The following is a 23,223-nucleotide window of genomic DNA, read 5'->3' on the forward strand; positions in this document are numbered from 1 at the left end:
GACATGGAAATGGTAGTAGTATGGAGAAAAACTAGATATGGAATAGAAGATCACTTTCAGATGAAAAGAAGGATGACATAACTATTTTGGTTCGTGAAAGTGATGGATGGTCGATTCCGTATGAAGGATGAATGCTCCATAATGATGAAGATAAAATTCATGAAATTAAAAGGAGGATCTCTACAAGCAGCTGATAGTACCATGATCTCCACCAAAGAGCTAAGAGATGTTGTTGGAAACAAGTCCTTGGTTAAGAGGGAGCTTGGACAAGTCCTTGGATAAGAGGGAGCTTGGGTACATTCCTTTTATAGGAATGAGTATTGTTGGCTACCAAATCTGCCTATATTTTCCTTATATTTTCACCTATCTTTTCATCCTTTTTGCACCAAATGATATGCATTTATTGTGATAAATCTATGAGGTAACCCTTCTTTCTAACATCTCTTGGAATATTTAATTGATGAAGTAAGGTCACGGGGATTTTGCCTATGCGAACTACTAAACCTTGTTATTTCTGCAGATTCCAGTGAACAGGTATCTCCTTCACAGCTTGCAGTAGCAGTCCTGTGTTCACATCAGCTGTTCGGCAATGTTGCAACAACATAACCAACTCGCAGCTGCTTTCAAAGCCTATTTTGGATCTTCACTGTTGTATATTTCTGGGAATTAGTTGCCATATTTTGGGGAATATGTCATTCCCATGTATTTGTATAAAAGGGGTTTTATCCCTGTGTGAGGGGTTAGCCGTGCAGAGACAAGTATTGTAATAGTTTCTCATATATTAATACAAGCAAGTTGTTGTTCTCTTCTTAGCTGTGAGTTAACGCAACCCTGATCAGAGAGCCGGGCCCACTCTTCTGATCAGGTGATGCGTATTTTCTTTATGTCTGTTGTTTGTATTATGGTGTGTTAATTCCTTATTGCTGTTACAGGTCCTTATCAATTGTTTTGAATGCCTTTTAGGTTCTGCAATTTTATTTCCCATTACTGTTACAATGATGCTATGATTCTTTAGTCACGAATCCTTGGTTAATTGAAGATTGTAACCTTGCCCCTGCATATACCTTGCACGTTACCTTGAAAATTGTACGCACCTGGATTGATAAACGAATGTGGAAAAGGGTGGAATAGTTTATTCTCACTCGAACACCAACATTTTGGCGTCGTTGCCGGGGAAGGCTAACAAGGTGCAAGACATGATCTGTATTGACCAAAGGATCAATCTCTCGTCTTAGGGAGGGAAGTGCTACCCTGCTCTAAGTCATGAGCTTAGTATTTTGATTTCTGTCGCTTTTTACTGTTTTTGGGCCGAGTCGCTTGCTTTGGTTATTTGTTTTGAATTTTTCTGAGTTGTTAAAACCCGATCTCTTGCCTTGGGGGGGAATGGTCTTTTGACACCCTGCTCCAGGTCCTGAGCTTTATATTTCCTTTTATGCGTGTTCTTTTCTTGTCTAATCTCTTGTCCTGGGGAGGGAAGGGTCTTTTGATGCCCTGCTCCAGGTCTTGAACCCTAGATTTCTTTTTTTAGTCGTTTTCTTTTCTTGTTTGTTAAAGCCCTACCTCTCATCCTGGGGAGGGAATGGTCCTTTGACACCCTACTCCAGGTCCTGAGCGTAGTGATTTAATTTAGATATTTCCCTCTTACCAACTTACATGAACAAAGATTCAAATAAAAGGGCAGAGGAAAATCCTCGAAGAAAGGGGACATGATTTGGGAAGGAACACTTACATTCAACAAATCATCGCAAAAGTTGAATCAAAGGCATCTTATCGTGTTGCTATGAGGGCAAGGACTCGAATGAAATCAGAGGGACAATCTGTTGAACAGCCAGTGCTATCCACAGTACCTCCTATTGATTCAATACAACAAAACCTTCCAGCAGCAAAAGAAGTATGCAACAGTGTACCTGATGAAGGAGTATCGTTGTTGATAACAGAGGAAGAAGAAGTTGCAAGCAGAAGATCTGAGGAACCAGCCCATTCCAGTAGGGAAGGAGAAGTTGCAGGAAAAGGGTCTGAGGGATCAAGCCATTGTGTCAGGGAGGAAGGAGCTGTAAGGGTATTGATATCACCATGAGATAAGGGAAGTGTTGTTAAAGAAACTCAAACTTTCGTGACAAGACCCCCTCCATCATTCCCTGCAGAGCCTGCTGAAATTCCCAGTGATTATTGGAGGATATTCATGGCACCCACAACCTCTACTATTGACTTCCCAATTGAGGATCTTGGGACTGGTGCACCAACGAAGCCCATTCCTTTGACAACTTTACCAAGCTTTCATGGGTTGACTTCTGAAGACCTCGACATGTTCCTTTTTGAATTTGATATTGTGTGTCGGGGATATGACTACATAACTGATGCTCAAAAACTGAAAATCTTCCCTACTACATTAAAAGGGACAACCATGCAATGGTTTATGGGTCTAGGAGGAAAGACTATCTCCACATGGGATGGTATGAAAACCTCTTTTCTAGAGAAGTATCAATATTACTGCAAATCTCAGGATATTAAGGAAGAAATTTTAAAGTTCATGCAAAAAGAAGACGAGAATATGGAGGATTGTGTGGAACGATTTAAGTACACACTACAGAGATCATGTCATTCTAACCTGGATAAGGAAATTTTGAAAATTATCCTTCTACGGGCTTTTTGAGAAGATTCTTTGGAATTTTTAAACATAGTAGGAAAGGGAGATATATCAAAAGAGGACTTCGATACCATCTGTGAGCTGTGCATCTAGTGTTTGAGGGGAGCTGCAAAGAATAAACAAGGAATTCAGTCAACAAAAGTATCTGGTGGAGGTGTCACGAATGCAGAAATTGGAAACATGCTAGATAACTTAAGGACTAATATTTGGAGTACCTTGTCTGCACAGATGGACACACTGCAAGTAAAACAGAAACAAATGGAATTGGAGAATACTATGGCTATATTTTGCCCGAAGTGTAGAAAGAAGCATCCACCTAGAGAATGTCCGTTGAACTCCGTGGAAGAATGTGCAATCTGCAAGCTAAGCCATGTAACAAGTTCATGCCTCTCCTTGCCAGGATTGAAAGCGATTTTTCAAGGGACAGGAAAAGAGGCAGACCAACCGTATTTTATGGGATCTAAAAATCCATGGCAACCTCGACCACCAACTGGAAATCAAGGTATGTTTCAGGATCCATCTCAGTATTTTAACAATTTTAATATGGGTCCTCAGTCCATGCCCTATCCACCTATGTGGCCCCAATATCAGTTTCCACCGTGGCAATAGTGGGCTCCTCAAACTAGTTCGTCATGGGCTTCGAACTGGTGTGGATCCTCTCCTCCTGGAAAGTTTCCCCAGTCAATGCCACAAAAACAACTTCAGTTGCCCTTTAACATACCTCCTGGTAATCCGCTTGTTCGCCCTCAACTTCCTATCCAACCCAATACGAATCCTAACAATAAAGGGGCTCAGCAAGCTGACACCCTCAACCTACCTTCATATAGTATCTCTACCAAAAAACTTTATGAGATGAATTTGAGATTCGGGCGGATAGTAGATGCTCAACCCTCACCTATTATTATTGAACAAGTTGGCAGTGAGGTTAAAGAACCAGAAACAATTAAAGAGAAATCGAACCAAGCTAGTAAAAATCAGACATCTCCTCAACTGCTAATTACTCAAGAACACCGAGTTGACTCGCCTTATCCTGAAAGATTGACCTTGAGTAAACAGATCCCTAAAGCTGAGTTTGACTCTGTAGGGGAGTTACAAAATCTGTTTGTTAAGATTCCCCTATTACAAGCTATGAGGGATGTACCTATATATGCAAAAAATCTTAGGGAATATTGTGCTAAAAATCCTAGAAAGAAATCAAGGGATCCACTCACTATTCATGTGATGGGAAAGTTATCAAACTTTATGATGGGAAAGGCTATTCCTGTGAAATATGGGGACCTGGGGAACCAAATTCTAACTGTGCAAATTAATGGGGTGGAAATTCCAAATGTGCTGGTAGATTTGGGTGTTGCTATAAATGTCATTACGACTAAAGCAATGCATATATTGGGTCTTCGAAACCTGAAACATACACCTACTGTGTTAGAATTGGTAGATAGATCTACAGTCAAACCGGTAGGGAAGTTAGAAGACATTACAATCTTAGTTGATTCATGGCCTTACCCTGTGGATTTCCTAGTGTTTCAAACGCAGTCCCCAACTGGTAGCCACCCATTGATTCTGGGAAGACCGTGGTTGGCAACTGTAGACGCTTACATTGGGTGTCGTTCTGGAAATATGGTTATCTCAAATGGGTAGGTTACCAAAAACCTTGTGTTATACCCTCCTGCAGAACCTAACTTGTCGGTGAAGCCATCTAGTCGTAAGCAACCTTTGCCAAAGGAAGAGTCTAAATCTGAAGATGAGGAATTAAGACCAGTTCTTACTATTGGACATGCCCTTTAGCTGAAAATAGAAACAAAAGATGATACAATTACCACCTTCATTAGTGACCCCTATTCTGTTTCAGATTCGAATTAGCGAATTCTAGAATCCGTTTTGATTTGTAAAATGTAGGAAAGAATTGAAACAACAGATGGATTTGAAGAATTGCCCGCAACTATGTCCCATGAAAACATTCCTGTAGAGATAGAGCCAGGAAAGACCCTAAATATTAATCCAAATCTGTCACGATCCCAGACAAAATGGCTTCTAGATGTTCTTCAAAATCACAAAGAAGCCTTCGCCTGGGACTATATAGACATGAAGGGGATTCCTGCCAATCTATGTACCCATCATATATACATCAAAGAGGATTGTCGTCTTGTGAGACAACCCCAGAGGAGAATGAACCCCGCTCTGAAAAACATTGTCAAGGAAGAACTTCAAAAGTTGCTGGATGTAGGATTTATTTACCCCATTTTAGACAGCCAATGGGTTTCCCTGTTGGTGATTGTTCCCAAGAAAAATGGTAAATGGCGGATATGTGTAGATTATAGAGAATTAAATAAGGCAACATAGAAAGACCATTTCCCTTTACCGTTCATTGATCAAGTCTTGGATACTTTGGCTAGGAAGAAGTTCTTCTCCTTCCTGGATAGATTTAGTGGGTACAACCAGATCCAAATAGATCCCAAGGATCAAGATAAAACTACTTTAACGTGCCCTTGGGGAACTTTCGCATATCGAGTCCTTCCATTTGGTCTCTATAATGCACTTGCAACATTCCAAAGGGAAATTTTAGGGATTTTCTCTGATCTGGTAGATGATAGTGTTGAAATTTATATGGACGATTTTACTCCATACGGGGACTCATTCGAAGAAGGGCTGGAAAATCTGGAAAAAGTTCTTGAAAGATGTAAACAGATGCATGTCTCTTTGAGTACAGTAAAGTGCCACATGATGATGGAGGAAGGAATAGTCTTGGGACATTTGCTTTCAGTTGCTGGAATTCGGATGGATCCAGCTAAGATAAAGGTAATATTACACTTTCCAATACCCAAAACACCCACATAGGTACGTATCTTTATCGGTTGCGCTGGTTATTACAGGCAATTTATAGAAAATTTTGCTAAGATAGAACATCCACTTTTTCAATTGTTGACAAAAGATGCAGATTTTGTGTGGACAGATGACTATGATGCAGCCTTTGTGAAGCTCAAGGAACTTGTCTGTAGAGCTCCAATCCTTCGAGGGCCGTACTGGACATTACCATTTCATATCCATGCTGATGCCTCTCAGATAGCAATTGGGGTAGTTTTGGGACAACAAGTAGACAAGGTACCATATGCAGTTTACTATGTTAGTAAAAACTTGGCTCCTGGCGAGTTAAACTACACAGTGACTGAGAAAGAATTCCTTGTTGTCATCTATGCCATCAACAATTTCCGACATTATATTACCAGGTATCCTACCTTTGTACACACTGATCACGCAACAATCATGTATTTGATGAATAAACCCATTACCCCTGGTCGTATTACAAGATGGTTGTTGTTACTTCAAGAATTCGACATCACCATAGTAGTTAAACCAGGAAAGGATAATGTGGTTGATGATTTTCTGTCTAGACTAGATAATAATGCTGAAAGTACACCCATAGAAGATAGTTTTCAAAATGAGCACCTGTTTTCAATTTCCGCTAACACTCCATGGTATGCAGATATTGCTAACTATCTTGCTACAGGGAAAGTACCTCGTCACTTTTCATACAAGGAACAACGGAAAATTATTCATCATAGTACCCAATATTCATGGATGGTAGGATACATTTTTCACACAGGGGTTGATCAGCAGATTCGACACTGTGTATCTAAGGATGAAATTTATGAGATATTGAAGGTTTCCCATGATGGCCCTTGTGGAGGACATTTTGTAGATAAAAGAATAGGCCACAAGGTGTTGCAAATGGGATATTATTGGCCTTCTATATTTCGGGATGCTCGAGATTATGTCCAAAGATGTGACAGTTGTCAACGCATGGGGAAACCTGGAAAATCGGATGAGATGCCATTGCAGCCCCAGGTAGTCCTCGAGCCTTTTGAGAAGTGGGAAATTGACTTTGTTGGGCCTTTTAACCCACCTTCTCATCAAAAGGTTCACATTCTGGTCTACACTGATTATGTGAATAAGTGGGTGGAAGCCAGAGCTGTTGTGAAAGCAACGGAACAGGTGGTTTCAAATTTTCTTTTTGAAGAGATTTTTGCTCGATATGGTACTCCAAGGGAGATTGTTTCATATGGAGGGGCACAATTCACATCCCACATGATAGCAAGGCTTATGCAAAAATATGGAGTCAAACATAGGGTGACAACTCCATACCATCCTGTTACAGATCCATTTGGGCACATCACTCCCATCTTATAGATTAGTGCTTTAGGGCCCATCAAACCCTAATTCAGTTGTTACATGCCCTAAAGAAGTCAACCATCAGAATGCCTAGCTTCCCAAGAAGTTCTATGACTGAAATCATCCAAAAATTGTCTCTAAGAGGATCAGTGCAGGTAGATACACTACCAGGGTGCGCTGTAGTGCAACCCAGTACACTACCAGGGTGCACTGTAGTGCAACCCAGTACACTACCAGGGTGCATTGGGCGAATTTGAGCGAAATTTCATTGGGGTTTGGGAATATTCTTATCCATTGGATGCATCTAGAAGCTTCCCAAGTTTATCTACTCCTTTGGGCTTGAAATTGGATGAGGGAGGAGTTAAGGAACATCAATCCCTTTATCCCTTCCTCCATGGAACTAAATCCTAAGTTTGGGAGGGCATTCATTGTCACCATTTATGACATAACTTCCTTCATTCACCTATAAAAATACCACTCATCTAAATGATCAGGGGCTGGAAATCATTGAATTATAAGAAGATGCTGTTAGTATGAGACTTGAGTTGATTTCAAGTATTGTAATGATGTCAAAATGTCTTGCTTGTTATGATGAGAGGATGGGATTGAACTGGAGGAGTGACACTGAAACAAGCAAATTGGGTTGTAACTCTTCCTTTTACTAATAAAGTGTTCAAAGCTTTTTTCATATGTTTGTATTGTTCATTGATGCTTTCATATGTGTATTATGAACTTGATTCCGTTATATGTTTAATCAATAGATCATTATCATATGCTTTGATCGTTTTTGTATTATGTCTGTGTGTAGGTAATTTTAAAGCAGATTAAGTATGGAAATGAGCGATAGAATTGGTCAAGGGAGATAAGGAGTAAGTGAAAGCTACAGGTAGGCTTCTTTATTGTCTTTTTTAATCTATTCGTTATAGAAAAGGTAGAGAATGCTTTGCACTATTGTTCTAGACTTAGCTACTAGTCTAGGGGTTTAAGCGTTTATCCGTAGACACTAAAACTTCCCAAAACAAATTGGCGACCATACTGGGGAATGAATCATCTTTCCTAGTAGCTAATCCACCTCCTTAGACACCTTGACATACTTTACTTGTTGTAATTCAACCTTTTGCATTGAATTTTGGTCAAAATTTGAGGTTAGATGACTCTTGAGTGGCCTCACAGGAATCAATGCAGGCTAGCCTTAGAGACAGTGCACTGCAATGCACCCTCCAGTTAGAGACAGTGCACTGTAGCATAGTTACTCCCTCTTTGGCCTGCGCTGATCTTCCTAGGGTCAGATTCCCACCCTTGGAATTAAATTTTTTGCCAAAATTCTTCTGATTGCTTGTTTGCTAATTGTAAATGGATGTCATGTCTCAAAAAATAGGTTTTCATCTCCTTAGCTGGCCCTACTTAGAATAGGATTGATAAATGTTTCTTATGTATTTACTTTGTCATTTTCAGTCTATAGTCAAAAGTTAGTATGTTGGTTTATTGATCTTTGTCGAAAGAAAGTGTCGTAAAATCGTCTTTTCCTTCGAAAATTGAATTGTCGTAAAAGTCTTAATTCATGAAAGATCGATTGATTGAGGTGTGCAAATGATTAGTATTTTCGTTGAAAGTGTCATAGTTCCTCAATTCTTTGAAAATGAAAGTGTCGTAAAGTCTTCCTTTCCTTGAAAAGAAATTGTCGCAAAATTGTCATTTTTATGAAAAGAGTTTATTGATCAATTGTGCATTAGTTTTCCTTTTTTTTCACTCACATTAAGGGAAATCGAAAATAAATACATGCATTGTGCATATTAAAGTTTGTGAATGCTTGATAGGAATAGCTAGGGAAATTGCATTAGATATGCTCTTTGTTTTTTTGTCAAAGATCTGATTGCTCTATCCCTTATTAGCTAAGGATTTTCATTATTAAATTGAATGGAAAGAATGTTTATCATATTAGTTTCATTTTAGGAATTGCAAACATACATCACGTGGTGAACCTTGAAAGGCAAATTCTAAAGAAGATCAACTTAAAATTTATCTGAATTTACCTAATGGAGCATTGTCACCTAACGAAAAACATTTAGAGGTCTAGGCTAGAGACGTGTTCCGGCGTCATAAAACAAAGCAGCTGTCGCTAACTTGTCTACAATACATCCCGAGTGTGATACCTCATTCCATGTATGTGAGTATATCGTAGCTCGTCCACGTACCTTCAGGTATATAGGGTGGTGTTACAGTACATAAAGTATATGGGAATGCTCTCACTGTGCGGTTTTGCATTAGACAACGCTTATACAGATTGGGCCTCCACGTACTTTCGGGTATATATGGGAGGAAAACACTAGGTTGCTATCTATCCTTAGGTAACCGAGTCGACCGCCTTGTACACTGTGATACACCGAACATAACATTCGTGGAGATTCTCTGCCTGTACTTCTTGGTTTGTCAGGAGGTATTCTGCAGTTCACAGTTGCTTGGTAAACCTTTTGCCTAGATTATCCCTCTTTTGTTTTGTTATGTTACTTTGATTAAAATAAATATAATTGACTGCGGATAACATCCTCCATGCTCGCTCCTTAGTTGATCTTAGGTTGAAGCATATGGTGACAAATCCGAAGTCCACCGATCAAGGAATTCCTTTTGATGGGAATCCTAGTCCTTTTCCTTCTTTTGGAAATATTGGTGCTCCATATATGGCTACATTGTCCCTTCCGGGATTTACCATTGGCTTGCCAGTATGGTTTTTTTCAACCTCCTTGGTTCAAAATGTCATGATTTCTCCGCAATCAAGTACACCTCCAACTGGACAAAATCAACCTCTAGTTGATCCTAAAGTTGAACCTTTGCCTTCTTCCTTGGTTGTTTCTTCCTCCCCTTCTTCCTTTGCACTTGGTGAAAGTATTGGTACTAGTAACCAAGTGGATAAGAAGAAGAAGAAAGGGAAGAAGAAGGAGAAGAAGCAAATTCAGAAGAGGGGCAACCAAGCAACCATTGCTTTGAATGCAACATCTAATGAGAAACCATCTGTCAAGCCTCACAAAGTTCGATATCCATGCAAAATTTTTGCAAGAGACCATATTCTTCGAAATTGTCCTAATATTCCTCAGATCTTATAAGAATGGTCCTCCCGTTCACATCATCCTGTGTCATCAACTTCTGGAGATCATGTTGGTGACACACCATGAACTAGTGGTAGTAAAGTTCATGGAAAGAAGGGTAAAGTTAAGTTTCCATGTAGGTTATGTGAAGGGAATCATCCCATTCACCTTTGTCCCTATCTGGATGAAGCCAAAAAAGTGTTGGATAACCGTCCTGCTTCACCGCAACAACTTCCATCTGGTTACAGGAAACTCTCCCTAAATCCTTCACTAGTTGATGAATTGATTGACCAAAATCAACCATCGGTTGAAACCACTCTCTTTGAAAGTGAATCCTATGAGTCTATACCCGACCCAAATCAACAGGTCAAGGTAACAGTTGACCCGATTTCACCTTCAGTAAATCGTACCTTTCCCGAAGAGAGTGAATATGATACCACTCAAGTTCTTTTTGTTTCTTCAGATTCAAATGAGCTTGGGGGAAATCCTCCTATTCCATCAAGACAGGAGGAAAATCCTCCCGCTCTCATAACTCAAGGGGTTAATTCTCCCGTTTCTACGGTACCCCCTCCAAGTAGTCTAGTCACTTCCTTTGATTGGAATCAACTAGCAGGATTCCGTCTTCCTTCTTATGTGCCTAGTACAGGTTTGTAATATGATTGTATTTGGCACTATTATAGATGAAGGTGCATCTGTGAGTATCCTTTCCTCAATTGCTTGGAAAGCGCTCGGTTCGCCGCCGCTTGTGCCTGTTACCCAGAATTTGTTGGCTGTTAACAAAGGAACTAGTCAATCATTAGGGATCCTTCCTAAGTTGCCTATTACTTTGGCAGGAAAAATCATTTATCTAAATGTGATGGTAGTCCCAGGCCCTTTAGATTACAATTTACTTCTTGGGCGCAACTATGTTTATGGCATGGGAGCTATTGTTTCAACACTCTTTCGAGTGATTTGTTTCCTGCATGAAGGCAGAATAGTCACTATTGACTAGCTTTCATTTCCCGGTCCAAATATGGCTTCTAGTCAACCATCTTCCCTAAATGGTCCTTTTGTACCAACGGTATCATCCCCACCATGGGTCAATTATGTGGAAACCTGTTCCACACCTACATCAACTGACGATCAATTCAGTAATGTTGTATATCATGTACTGGAGGCATTGGTACCAGATATTTCCTTCATGACCTCTTATGATTTGTGATCAAAGGAATATGAGGATAGTTATTTTACTATGTCAACCTCGTTAAAAAATGAAACAGGTCCACAAGGATAGTTCCTGGTCTTGTGTCAACCTCGTTAAAAAATGAAACAAGGAGCATGGGGATAGTTCATGGTCTTGTGTCAACCTCGTTAAAAAATGAAACCAAGGCATATGAGGATAGTTCTTTTACTGTGTCAACCTCATTAAAAAATGAAACAGGTTCATGAGCATAGTTCCTTGTCTTGTGTCAAGCTCATTAAAAAATTTAACAAGGTCCCAAGTTTCAAGTCGAGTCTTTGATTAGATTTCGTAAAATCCTAGTCGAGTCTTTCAATTGATCTCGTGTATGAACCTTCATTCCATCCACTTGATAGCCACGAGTAGTCTACTTAGGTGAATGTAATGAAGCTCAGGGGGCATTCACCTAGTGGTAAAGTTAAGTTTCCCTATAGGTTATGTGAATGGAATCACCCCATCACCTTTGTCCCTATCTGGACGAAGCCAAAAAGGTGTTGGATAACTGTTCTGCTTCACCGCAGCGACTTCCATCTGGTTACAAGAGATTCTCCCTTTCATCATGCTGGGGGCATGTAGACCAATCTCAAGCATAGTTCTTGATTTCAAGCTTGTGTAAAAATGAAACTAAATTCAAGCATAGCTTTTCATTTTAAGCTTGTGTAAAAATGAAATTGAATCCAAGAATAGTTTGTCGTTTCAAGCTTGTGTAAACATGAAACTGAATCCAAGCATATTTCCCTATGGTTCAAGCTTGTGTAAAAATGAACCCATCTCCATTTTTAACCCTCGTGATTGCCATTCTATCAGCCTCTTTCATCAGATGAGCCTTGGTTGTTTTCATCCCATCGCCACCATCCCTTTGGCCCATCATACAATTTCACTTGGTTGTTTTATCCTTTTTTGAGGAACAATTGCAATGAGTGGTCTTATTAGCCAGCCTCTTCACACAAATCAACATGTTTTGAGAAGTTCCAACATCACCGGAACCAGTTGCTACCCTGGACACCACTCGTTCCTCAAAATGGAGTCCTCTTTAAGCTCTTTTCAAACTCTCTAAACATGAAAAGATTGCCGAGCGTTTGTCCTTTCCAGCGTGTTGACGGATTGGAAATGATATCTCTCTTGTATTATTTTACGTTTTTTTGGACTTGAGAGATTAACTTATGAAAAATAACATGTGGAGTTTTCTTTCCGTCCTTTTTCAAACTCTCTAAACATGAAAATGACCGAGTTATCTTTGTTGTTAAACTCGTTAAAAACATCAAATAGCGACAAACTTATCCATCTAGACAAGACCGAGTTTCACCTTCATTAGACTCGTTAAAGCATCAAATAGCGATGGATTCACCAGAATGGTGAAATTATATAGCAAGCATATGTTATCCTCCTCAATATTTATAAAAATAAAGAGGTAATGGTCAGCAATGACTGGGGAAAATTGTAAAAAGGGGAAAACACTTAATGATAGCAAGTCGCTCTTGAACATGACACTTTCACCTCATCACCATGACTATGTGGGTTGGGTCATTCAACTTGATGGTTATCACACCGTTGGTTTATCATACCATCCATTACTTTGTTTTGGGTCAACGCTACCAATTCATTTTAGTGTCGCTGACATGTTCAAGAGAAGTCACTCAGTTCAAACTTCATCCTTTGCAATACCGTAAACCTTCATTTTCATGACCGCCATTCCTGAACCTTCTGTTGTCAGTCGATTTTCATCTCCAAAATCGTTTACCTCATTTTGTGTCGTTGATGTGGGATACATTAAGGCCCTCCTGCGACAAGTCGCTTCTTGTCGACATCAACACATTATCCAAGAAGTTGACTTAAAAACACCTCTTCAGTACCTTGAGGCTTGCATACATCAATGGCAGGTTTATCACTTCCAGTGATAGGTTGACATCACAAGCCTTCGATCGAAAGACTTTGTATGGTGTTCAACATCAAATCATTTATTCATACCATGCGAAATGTACTGTAGTACCTTGAGGGCCATCATCATTATTGGTGATTCCTCTTGCGTCTGTTAATAGCTTACATCATTGGTTGGTAATCAGACGATGTCTTCCCATGTTCGACTTTAGTTCATCTATTCACATGGTTAGACTTGTACTTGAGCGAAAGACTGGACGAGATTGAAGACCCCAAATCTAGTTTCATCCATTTGGGCTGCGATATTTTCAGGAGTACTAAATCAAATGTATAATGGCCTTACATTCATGGTCATCCATTCATGTGTATATATTTGTAGACGACTATATTTGTACATGTAATGAAAGTTTATAAGCTGAGCATGGGTATGCCTTCCCTCAGCGAGTTCATGAGAAAAAATCAAATTATCATGATATATGTATTGTAATTGATGCAAGTCACCTTCCACTTCGAAACCTCCTCTCCACATGGTAAAGCATTTCACTCGACATATATATTTTCGACTTCATGCTTTAGGGGGCAACTGTTACAGATCCATTTGGGCACATCACTCCCATCTTATAGATCAGTGCTTTAGGGCCCATCAAACCCTAATTCAGTTGTTACATTCCCTAAAGAAGTCAACCATCAGAATGCCTAGATTTCCAAAAAGTTTTATGACTGAAATCATCCAAAAATTGTCTCTAAGAGGATTAGCGCAGGTAGATACACTACCAGGGTGCGCTGCAGTGCAGCCTAGTACACTACCAGGGTGCACTGCAGTGTAGCCCAGTACACTACCAGGGTGCACTGTGAAAATTTGAGTGAAATTAGGAATATTCTTATCCATTGGATGCATCTAGAAGATTCCAAAGTTTATCTACTCCTTTGGGCTTGAAATTGGATGGGGGAGGAGTTAAGGAACAACAATCCCTTTATCCCTTCCTCCATGGAACTAAATGCTAAGTTTGGGAGGGCATTCATTGTCACCATTTATGACATAACTTCCTTCATTCACCTATAAAATACCACTCATCTAAGTGATCAGGGGCTGGAAATCATTGAATTATAGGGAGATGTTGTTAGTATGAGACTTGAGTTGATTTCAAGTATTTTAATGATGTCAAAATGTCTTGCTTGTTATGAGGAGAATATGGGATTGAACTGGAGGAGTGACATTGAATCAAGAAAATTGGGTTGTAACTCTTCCTTTTACTAATAAAGTGCTCAAAGCTTTTTCCATATGTTTGTATTGTTCATTGATGCTTTCATATGTGTATTATGAACTTGATTCCATTCTATGTTTAATCAATAGATCATTAGCATATGCTTTGATCGGTTTTTGTCTTCTGTCTATGTGCAAGTACTTTTTAAGCGGATTAAGTACGAAAAGGAGCGAAATAATTGGTCAAGGGAGATAAGGAGTAAGCGAAAGCTACAGGTAGGATTCTTTACTGTCTTATTTAATCTATTGGTTATATAAAAGCTAGAGAATGCTTTGCATTGTTGTTCTAGACTTAGCTACTAGTCTAGGGGTTTAAGCATTTATCCGTAGACACTAAAACTTCCCAAAACACATCCCCAAGCGAATGGATAGGTAGAAAGTACAAACACGGTGTTGGAAAATATCTTGAAAAAGACTGTAGCAAGCCATCGTCTGGATTGGTCTCAGAAACTTCCTGAAGCTCTCTGGGCATATAGGACAACATGGAGGAATACAACCAGGTTTTCATCATTTGAGTTAGTCTATGGGAAATCCCCCTCGTTTTTGGTAGAATTTGAGATCAACACGCTCAGAATAGCTTTGGAAGTAGGATTGGGCCTATCAGAGGCCTAGAAACACCGAATGGAACAACTAAATGAGTTAGATGAAATCTGTTCAATGGTTGTCCAGGAAACTACTACTATTCAACAACAGAGAATGAAATGGCACGATAAATTTATCAAGAATAAGGTGTTTCATAAAGGATACTGGGCACTGCTCTATGACTCCCATTTTAAAGATTTTAAAGGAAAGCTTCGCACTCACTGGATGGGACCCTGTGAAGTGGACGTTGTGTTTGAAAATGGAACAACCAGATTGGTTACAATAGATGATACTCGTGCTTCCTTCTTAGTAAGTAGACACCGTCTGAAATTATACCACCGTCAAACTTCTAAGGATGCCTTCATCAAACATCTCTCTGATAAATCTGGTTTGATGGTTGTTGGTGTAGAGAATGCTTCCTCTGCATTCTCTTCTTCAAAAGATAATAAAATAAAATAACATAATATAATAATAATAATAATAATAATAATAATAATAATAATAATATGCTGTTGCTACTCGCTTGTTTGTCTTTTGCAGGAATAATGATCGAAATCTGATGATGAGGAGCTGACAAAAAATTACCAAGGAATAGTTGATGCTATTACTCCAAAGCTGTTGTTACTTCGCCGGTGCTACTGTTACTCCGCCAGTGTTGTTACTCCGCCGGTGTTGTTACTCCGTGCTGATATTACTCCACCACTGTTGTTACTCCGCCGATGCTGTTACTCTGTTGCTGTTGTTACTCCGTCGGTGTTGTTACTTCGCCACTGCTGTTACTCCGTCGTTACTCTATCGTTACTCCACTACCAGGTAGGTCACCAGGTACGTCTCCGTCAACTTTTATAGATTCAATTAAAATATTCCATTGATGAGACATATACGTGACGTGGACGGCTACATTTAAGTTGGGGTGGGTTCCGTCATAAGTAAACGACGACGTATTTAAAACCACAATAATGACATATCACGTATCATTATTAAATCTTGTGTGAACGGTACACCCATAAATTCCATGATTTCGTAATAATTATTTCGATGCATTGGAATTTGAATTACGTACATTCGATAACCAATCAGTCTTTTCAATTCATACGAATTAATTACCGTAATCATTCCATCACACTTACCATGATTCACCATAATTATTTACGTTTTTCAAAAATTATCGGCCGCTTTCACCATTTTTTATCCCGCGTCCCACTCTGCTGTTACCCATCACTGTTAATTTGGTTGCTGCTACTCTCTCCCCAATAGCCGATTGCGTCCAAGTGATGTTAGTGTTTCTACAACAATGGGTGGGTTGGTTGTGTGTCACGAGCCAGAGGATACCACCCTGGTATGTAACAATAGAGAAGTGTGGCAAGCTTTTGTCAATGCAGTTTGGGACGTCTATTTTAACATGTTGCAGGGATTTTATGAAGGGATTAAAGTAGAATTCACACTCAATTTGAATGAGAATTTCTCTCGGGTCAAAGCGATAGAAATCCCTGTTACAAACAAAGTTATTGCAGAACTCAGTGGGTTGCCTCAGCAGGGACATGCTGGTTTTCATGAAGAAGTTCCCTCCTGGAGTTCCCTGAAGTATTTCTGCACGCTGGCGAGAGCGTTGTTAAAAAAGGCCGGGGGTATGGCTGGAATTATTTGCTGGATCCGTGGGGTGATGTAGCAGGTTCTGTTATGAAATACATAACTTGCGAAGGCCAGTTCACCATTGTGTTCAAATACCATTTCAGGGTGTTAGCTTGTCTTCAATTTACACAGTCAAAAGTCTTCTCGTTGAACATGCCTTTATTTTTGCTGAAAAGCCTCCAATCGATGGTGTAATTTGCCCATTGTTCGTGACAGGTTGTAGCAGTCATCACTAATCATGGGCTGGTTCGATTACTGGTCATGCATGCATTGACCCGATTTCAAATTACTTGGACAATGTTTCGGGAATCAACAAAAGAAGAAGTAGTAGCTGCTATATCTGCTAGAGAAGAGGAGCCGAAGAGAATGGAGGAAGAACTAACAGAGGATGAATATTTAGACCAAGAAGAGCCTGAAGAGATGGAAATGGAGGAAGAGGAACCAGAGCAAGAAAGCGAGCTTGAATTGAAAGAAACAGTCGGTGCTACATCCGAGGTTGTTACACAAGAACCGGCATTGACTGTGGAGCTGATGGAAGAAGAAGAGGAACCAGAGCAGGAAAGGCTTGAAGTGGAGAAATAGTCAGTGCTATAGCCGAGGCTGTTGCACAAGAACCAACCTTGACTGTGGAATCAATGGAAGAGGAAGAACCAGAGTAGGAAAGGCTCGAGATAGAAGAGACAGTCAGTACCACAACCGAGGATGTTACACAAGAACCAACCTCGATTGTGGATCCAATGGCGGAAGGAATTATGGACATGATGGATGGGATTGACACGATGATACAAGAATCCACTTTTATTAATGAAGTGCAAGAGGAAACAATGTCAGCACCATCTGCTCAGAAAGTGTCGGATATGGGTGGTGGTGCCACACAAGAACCACCACCAACCCATATAGTTCCAAAAAATGTGGAAAGAATGAGTCCTGAGGTTGACACTGCCCCACAAGAACCAGTGTCAACCATGGGACAAGAGCTAACACAGGAGGGAGCCTCGAGCCAGAGCAGAATTGTCGCAGGTGAAGGAAAGGAACTAGAGGTCATAGATAGAGCCGGTATAGACCAAGGAGAGGACATCTTCCAGTCTCCTTTTTGTGCCACCATACCAAGAGGAGCGAGAGTGTCTCGTTCTCCCCGACGCTCAGAAAAGGAGGTTGTTGTCCCTCCCATTTTAAAGTTTGATGGTTCGGTAAAAGGTTCGACCGCTGTTAGTTTGTTGGCTGTTGATTCTCAACAAAGCCATTCCGAAGAATAGAGAGAGGAGGAACACCTTACAGAGGAACGAGAACAGAGAATGGAAGAAGAAGGTGATGTTCAGGCAATAGATGCCTTGGAGCCTAGAAGGGAGGAAGAAGCGAATGCTTCTAAAACAGGGGAACCAAGTAAGGGAAGCCCAATAGAAGTGCCGATGGATACTCCTTCGAGTAATCCACCACCTGCTGAACTAGCTATAAGGCCGGTTGAGTTAATTGTAAAAAAGGAAGCAATTGCTCCCGAAGAAGGGGAACCAAGTAAGGAGAACTCGATAAATGGGCCAGTGGATACTCTTCCGAGTAATCCACCACCTGCTGAACCAGCTGCAAGGCTGGTTGAGTTGGTTGTCAAAGAAGAAGCAATTGCTCTCGAGAGAGAGGAACCAAGTAAGGAGAACCCGACAGAGGGAACAATGGATACTCCTTCGAGTAATCCACCACCTGCTGAATCAGCTGCAGGGAAAAATGAAGTGATTGTTAACTAGGAGTGGGTAGAACTGTGTGAGAAGAGGAGGCCGCCCATTAAAAAGAAATATCAGCTATAGTTCAGAGACACGATGCATTGAAAATAGAGGTTCGAAGGCTGAGAAGACAGGTGCATCGACTTAAGAAGTAGGTAAGAAAGTATAAACAGTGGGCTAAGAAGCCTAAGGCTACGGTGGTCGAAGCAGCAACATAGGTAGATGATGTGCCTACGACCTCTGCTGCTACTCAAACGGATCCTATCGAGCACTTGTTCGATAGCCGTGAATTCTCTCTAACAATCAATATTCAAAATTGGAAATCCACCGCAGCTCGCTATCAAAACGAGGTGAAAAGGGTCCAAGAACAGTCGTCCAAGGCTATCTTCAAGTATATAGAGCGAGTGGAAATATTACGGTTGAAGTATGCAAAGAAATAACCCAAAGTAGAACGGTTGGAAAGGCAAGTACTGGAATTGAAAACTCACAAACAACATATGTTTAGCTTGGCACAACAGGTAATGGCATGTCACCCTCCTGCTTCTAGTTATGCCTTGCTCCTGCATGAGCAATTTATTTTCTTCTGTTTGGAAAGTATTAAGAAGGAGGTCAGTCATGAGATCGAGGAGTTTGTATAGTTCCTCCGTATACTAGGAATCCATGACTTGGTAACCCAACATTTGATGTGTGAGCTTTATCTGCATGGATACTTCCTGCGCAATGAAAAAGAGTTTAACCCAGCCCCATATGTGGGGGACATTCATTTAAGGACTCTCACCTCTTATAATATCAACCAAATAAACTGGCAGAAGGCTTCTAATATGTTTGAGTCAAATCAAAACACGAAGTCTCTTATGATGAGAGGGGAGCACGAACTGTCGTGACTATGTATAATAAGCACAACACCTTTTTAGAGATTGAGGGAAATAGAGAACGAATGTTGAGGACACAAAAGTGGTGTATTGACCTTTGTGTCAAACAAATAGTCATGTTTCAAGATGAGGCCCTTGATAGTTGTCAGAAGAGGTGGATGATGTCACCTACAACTGTCCGAAACAGGGAACCTTTTGGAGCACCAAATTTTGCACGGGCACTAAGTCATGTGCCGAGATATGTAGCATGCATCCAAACATGCGGGGTCCGGTGGATGGGACTCCGGTTCAGGTTCCCCATCATTTGGTTGCCAACAGAGCATTACACCCCAGCTTACAATGTACCAGGCGATTGGTGGAAGGATTTTCTTCTCACATAAGGATACAAACCCCCAGGAACAGACATGGCAGATGAGTATGATCTCGCCCAGCTCCATGCTGACTACAGTCATTCTAACCCAGACCTGCGGAAGCGGTGAGCTGCATGAGGGCATGCAGAAGGCTAGTTGGGGGGAGATGTTGGGCACCAAATCTGCCTATCTTTTCCTTATATTTTCACCTATCCTTTCATCCTTTTTGCACCAAATGATATGCATTTATTGTGATAAATCTATGAGGTAACCCTTCTTTCTAACGTCTCTTGGAATATTTAATTGATGAAGTAAGGTCACGGGGATTTTGCCTATGTGAACTACTAAACCTTGTTATTTCCACAGATTTCAGTGAACAAGGTATCGCCTTCACAACTTGCAGCAACAGTCCCACGTTCACAACAATTGTTCGGCAACGCTGCAACAACATAACCAACTCGCAGTTGCTTTCAAAGCTTATTTTGGATATTTATTGTTACCGCTCTCTCGGCGATTAGTTGTTGTTATGACAGTCGTATATTTTTGGGCATTAATTGCCAGATTTTGGGGAATATGTCATTTCCATGTATTTGTATAAAAGGGGTTTTATTCCTATGCGAGGCGTTAGCCACGCAAAGACAAGTATTGTAAAAATTTCTCATATATTAATACAAGCAAGTTTCTTTTCTCTTCTTAGTTGTGAGTTAACGCAACCCTGATTAGAGAGATGGGCCCACTCTTATGATCAGCTATTGCGTATTTTCTCTATGTGTGTTGTTTGTATTATGGTGTGTTAATTCCTTATTGCTGTTACAGGTCTTTATCGATTGATGTAAATGCCTTTTAAGTTCTGCAATTTTATTTCCCATTACTGTTACATCGATGCTTTGATTCTTTAGTCACGAATCCTTGGTTAATTCAAGATTGTAACCTTGCCCCTACATATACCTTGTGCATTACCTTGAAAATTGTATGCACCCAGATTGATAAACGAATGTGGAAAAGGGTGGAATAGTTTATTCTCACTCGGAAACCAACAAGTATAGCTTCCCTAGTTGAGAGGGGGATATAAACACATCATTCTTATCTTCATATTGTGAAGAAATAATGGAGGATTAAGTAAGCATCTGACATTTGATACTCCTTGAGGATGAGGTAGGGAATCCAAGATAAGGGTATTCTAAGAGAACCAATATTCTTTGAGAATTGGGAATCGAAGATAATAATAGTCCTGGAAGGACATACCCTGTGAATACCTCGGTGGGGTATGTGCCTTGAGAGACAATGATGATTACGTCTATTAGTCATTGGTCTTGCCAACATTGTGCTCTGATCTTATGGAGAGATAGAGTTGTTAGTCAAGGCATTGCTATGTGACAATGTTGATTGGTATGATGCAAAGAAATGGCTTATCAATCCAACTCTTCTTATGAGAATTCTTCAATTGAGAACGTCCAAGTACCTTGTATGGATTATGAATATATCCCTAGTTAATAGGGAGTGTTGAAATATGTAACTAGGTTTGGTCTTCATAATGACATGTAATCATGATTTTATGTATTTAATGTAATGAGAAAAATAAATTTATTTTTTTTATTTTTGAGGCATGGGTTTCATGCTCAAGGAAATTTATTTTATAGGTCAAGCTCCAATTGAGAGCTTCTAGGGCTTGTCATTGAGTCTCCAAGTCAATTGAGTCATTGTCATGTATTGAAGACCCATTGGGGCATGTTACATATTGTAAAGATTTTTTTTTTGAGTCAAAAGACCCTCCAAGGCCTCGTGATGATGCAAAGATCAATTCCTCCTACTCAAATGGACGAGTCGACCTAAAAGGAGCAATTCGACCTAGTGGAAGACCTATATGTAAAGGAGACTTTGACCTCACTTACTCACTTCACTCAAGTTCAATCAAGAAAATGAAAAGTGTACAATGAAGAGGAAGGAAAGAAGGAGAAAAGAAAGTCAAGTTATTGAAATTGTTTTTGGGTTGTCTTTCTCACATGTGCGAAGTGGATTAGGGCACCTTTCTGCAATAGCAAGTACCGAATTGCAATCATCATTAAGGGTTGAGTTTTGGGTCAAGAAAGGTATCCTTTGCAAGTTGAAGTATCAAGAAAGAGAAGTAAAGTCAAGCAAAGGATAGAGGAAACCAATTCATCCATATTCTAGCCAGAAGTGTGAATTAGGGTTTCTACAAAAGAATTCGTTGGGAGGACGAAGTTGCAAAAGAATCTGTTGGGGGGTCGAAGTTGTAGAAGAATTTGCTGGAGATCGAAATTGCATAAGTTGTTGAGGAATTATTGGAAGGAAAGCCCGTCAAGAAGGAAATATTTGAATTGGTCTTGGAGGGTCTTGGCCAAGGGTCATAGGTCTTGGAATTCATCAATTGAATTTATATAAGAAGAGAATAATTATGGTGGTTTTTCCTCTCAATTGGAGAGGTTTTGGCCCTGGCTGATCGCCTACATCTTATGTCCTCTTGTCTTATTGTTATTTATGGTTTGGTAGCTATTTGATGAAAGGAAAACAAAATATAATCAAGAGAAAGAAGAATCTAATTATGTTAAGTAAAAACACATCACAAGAAGTTATCAAAGTAAAAGAAATCACCTAATCTAGCTACCCTAGATTTCTCAACACCAATATCGCAAAGAATGAATCTTGTCTTTTATGCCTTGGGAGGTACACCTAAAAGAGTTGCACCGTTAACAAACAAGTGACTTCCTTCCTATATTATCAAAATATAAAGGGGCCTTGCCTAGTACCCTCATTCCATTTTATGGTTTGGGAAGGCCACTAACTCAGACACCTAAAACGTTTTAGAACTCTCTACGTAATTCACTTCAAAACTATAGCCATGGTTTCTCTCAAACCTATGAAACCCTTAAATACAATCTTAGATCTAGAATCATAGTATCCCATATTTTCTTAGGAGGAATAACAAGAGGATTAGGGATCGTGGAAACAATTGACTCCAAACCCTCCTAGAGGTTTAAAATCCCTCATTTCCCTGGCATGTAAGCAAGCCAATTTTGAAGTTAGAAAATTGTCCTTAATTGGGGGCCATAGAGGAAATGACCCTATGGATGTTCCTAAATGATTTTTCTAACCCTAAAATATAGGGGAATAACCAATTCCTCAAAAATATTTGCCTTGAATAGATTAATTGAAATTCACAATCGATCAATCATTTTCATGCAAGAGATTATGATAAATGGGAGAAGGTTATTAATGACTTCTCAATAATTTTAAAGGGTTGGGTTTTTTTCTTTATTAACTAACTAGGAATATCTAGGGAAATATCACAAGATGATAAAAATGATCATTCCCCCTAACTAACCCTAGGATTTTGTATCAAGGCTAAAAATTACCTTTTCTCCTTAGGCCTCAAAAATTAAACCCCTTGTATAGACATACATGGGCCTTATTCTAATAGGATGGAATACTAAGATTTTTTCTTCTGTAGAGACTAGACTAAACAAGAAAACGGTTTAGTGATAATTGTTGGAGATCTAAATTTCTCTCTTGGGGAGCTTTGAGGTATAAGGACTGTTAGCCTTGTTGGAAAATGGCCCAAAAATGGATCCAAATATACCCCAAAGTTTCCAAATTTTCTTAAAATCATGCTAAGGATAAAAACCATTGCATGCTAAGAGCCCTTAGCATGGCGGAAAAGCACTATTGGGAGGCTAAAACACTCTAAAACCATGAAAAACCATGTATCACAAGCTTAAACTGAGAAATGCATGACATCCATCTGATCTAGCCGATCAACGGTCCAAATATGATCGGTGGATCGCATCGGTGGATC

The 23,223-nt window shown here is 39.9% G+C and overlaps 1 protein-coding gene across 1 annotated transcript in view; it reads right to left on the reverse strand.

Moving 5' to 3' along the window:
• Nucleotides 1-18,837: 18,837 nt before the first annotated feature.
• LOC149225276 (uncharacterized) overlaps nucleotides 18,838-23,223 on the reverse strand; it is a 77,465-nt gene continuing 73,079 nt past the window's right edge. The window contains exon 4 of the mRNA XM_089379903.1: nucleotides 18,838-18,900. Within this exon, the coding sequence (XP_089236029.1) occupies nucleotides 18,838-18,900 (63 nt within the window). The remainder of the gene's footprint in view (nucleotides 18,901-23,223) is intronic.

The sequence above is a fragment of the Pinus tabuliformis genome, chromosome J (assembly GCF_031772625.1).
Source record: "Pinus tabuliformis cultivar Carrire ecotype Pingquan chromosome J, CPIR1, whole genome shotgun sequence".
NCBI lineage: Eukaryota > Viridiplantae > Streptophyta > Pinopsida > Pinales > Pinaceae > Pinus > Pinus tabuliformis.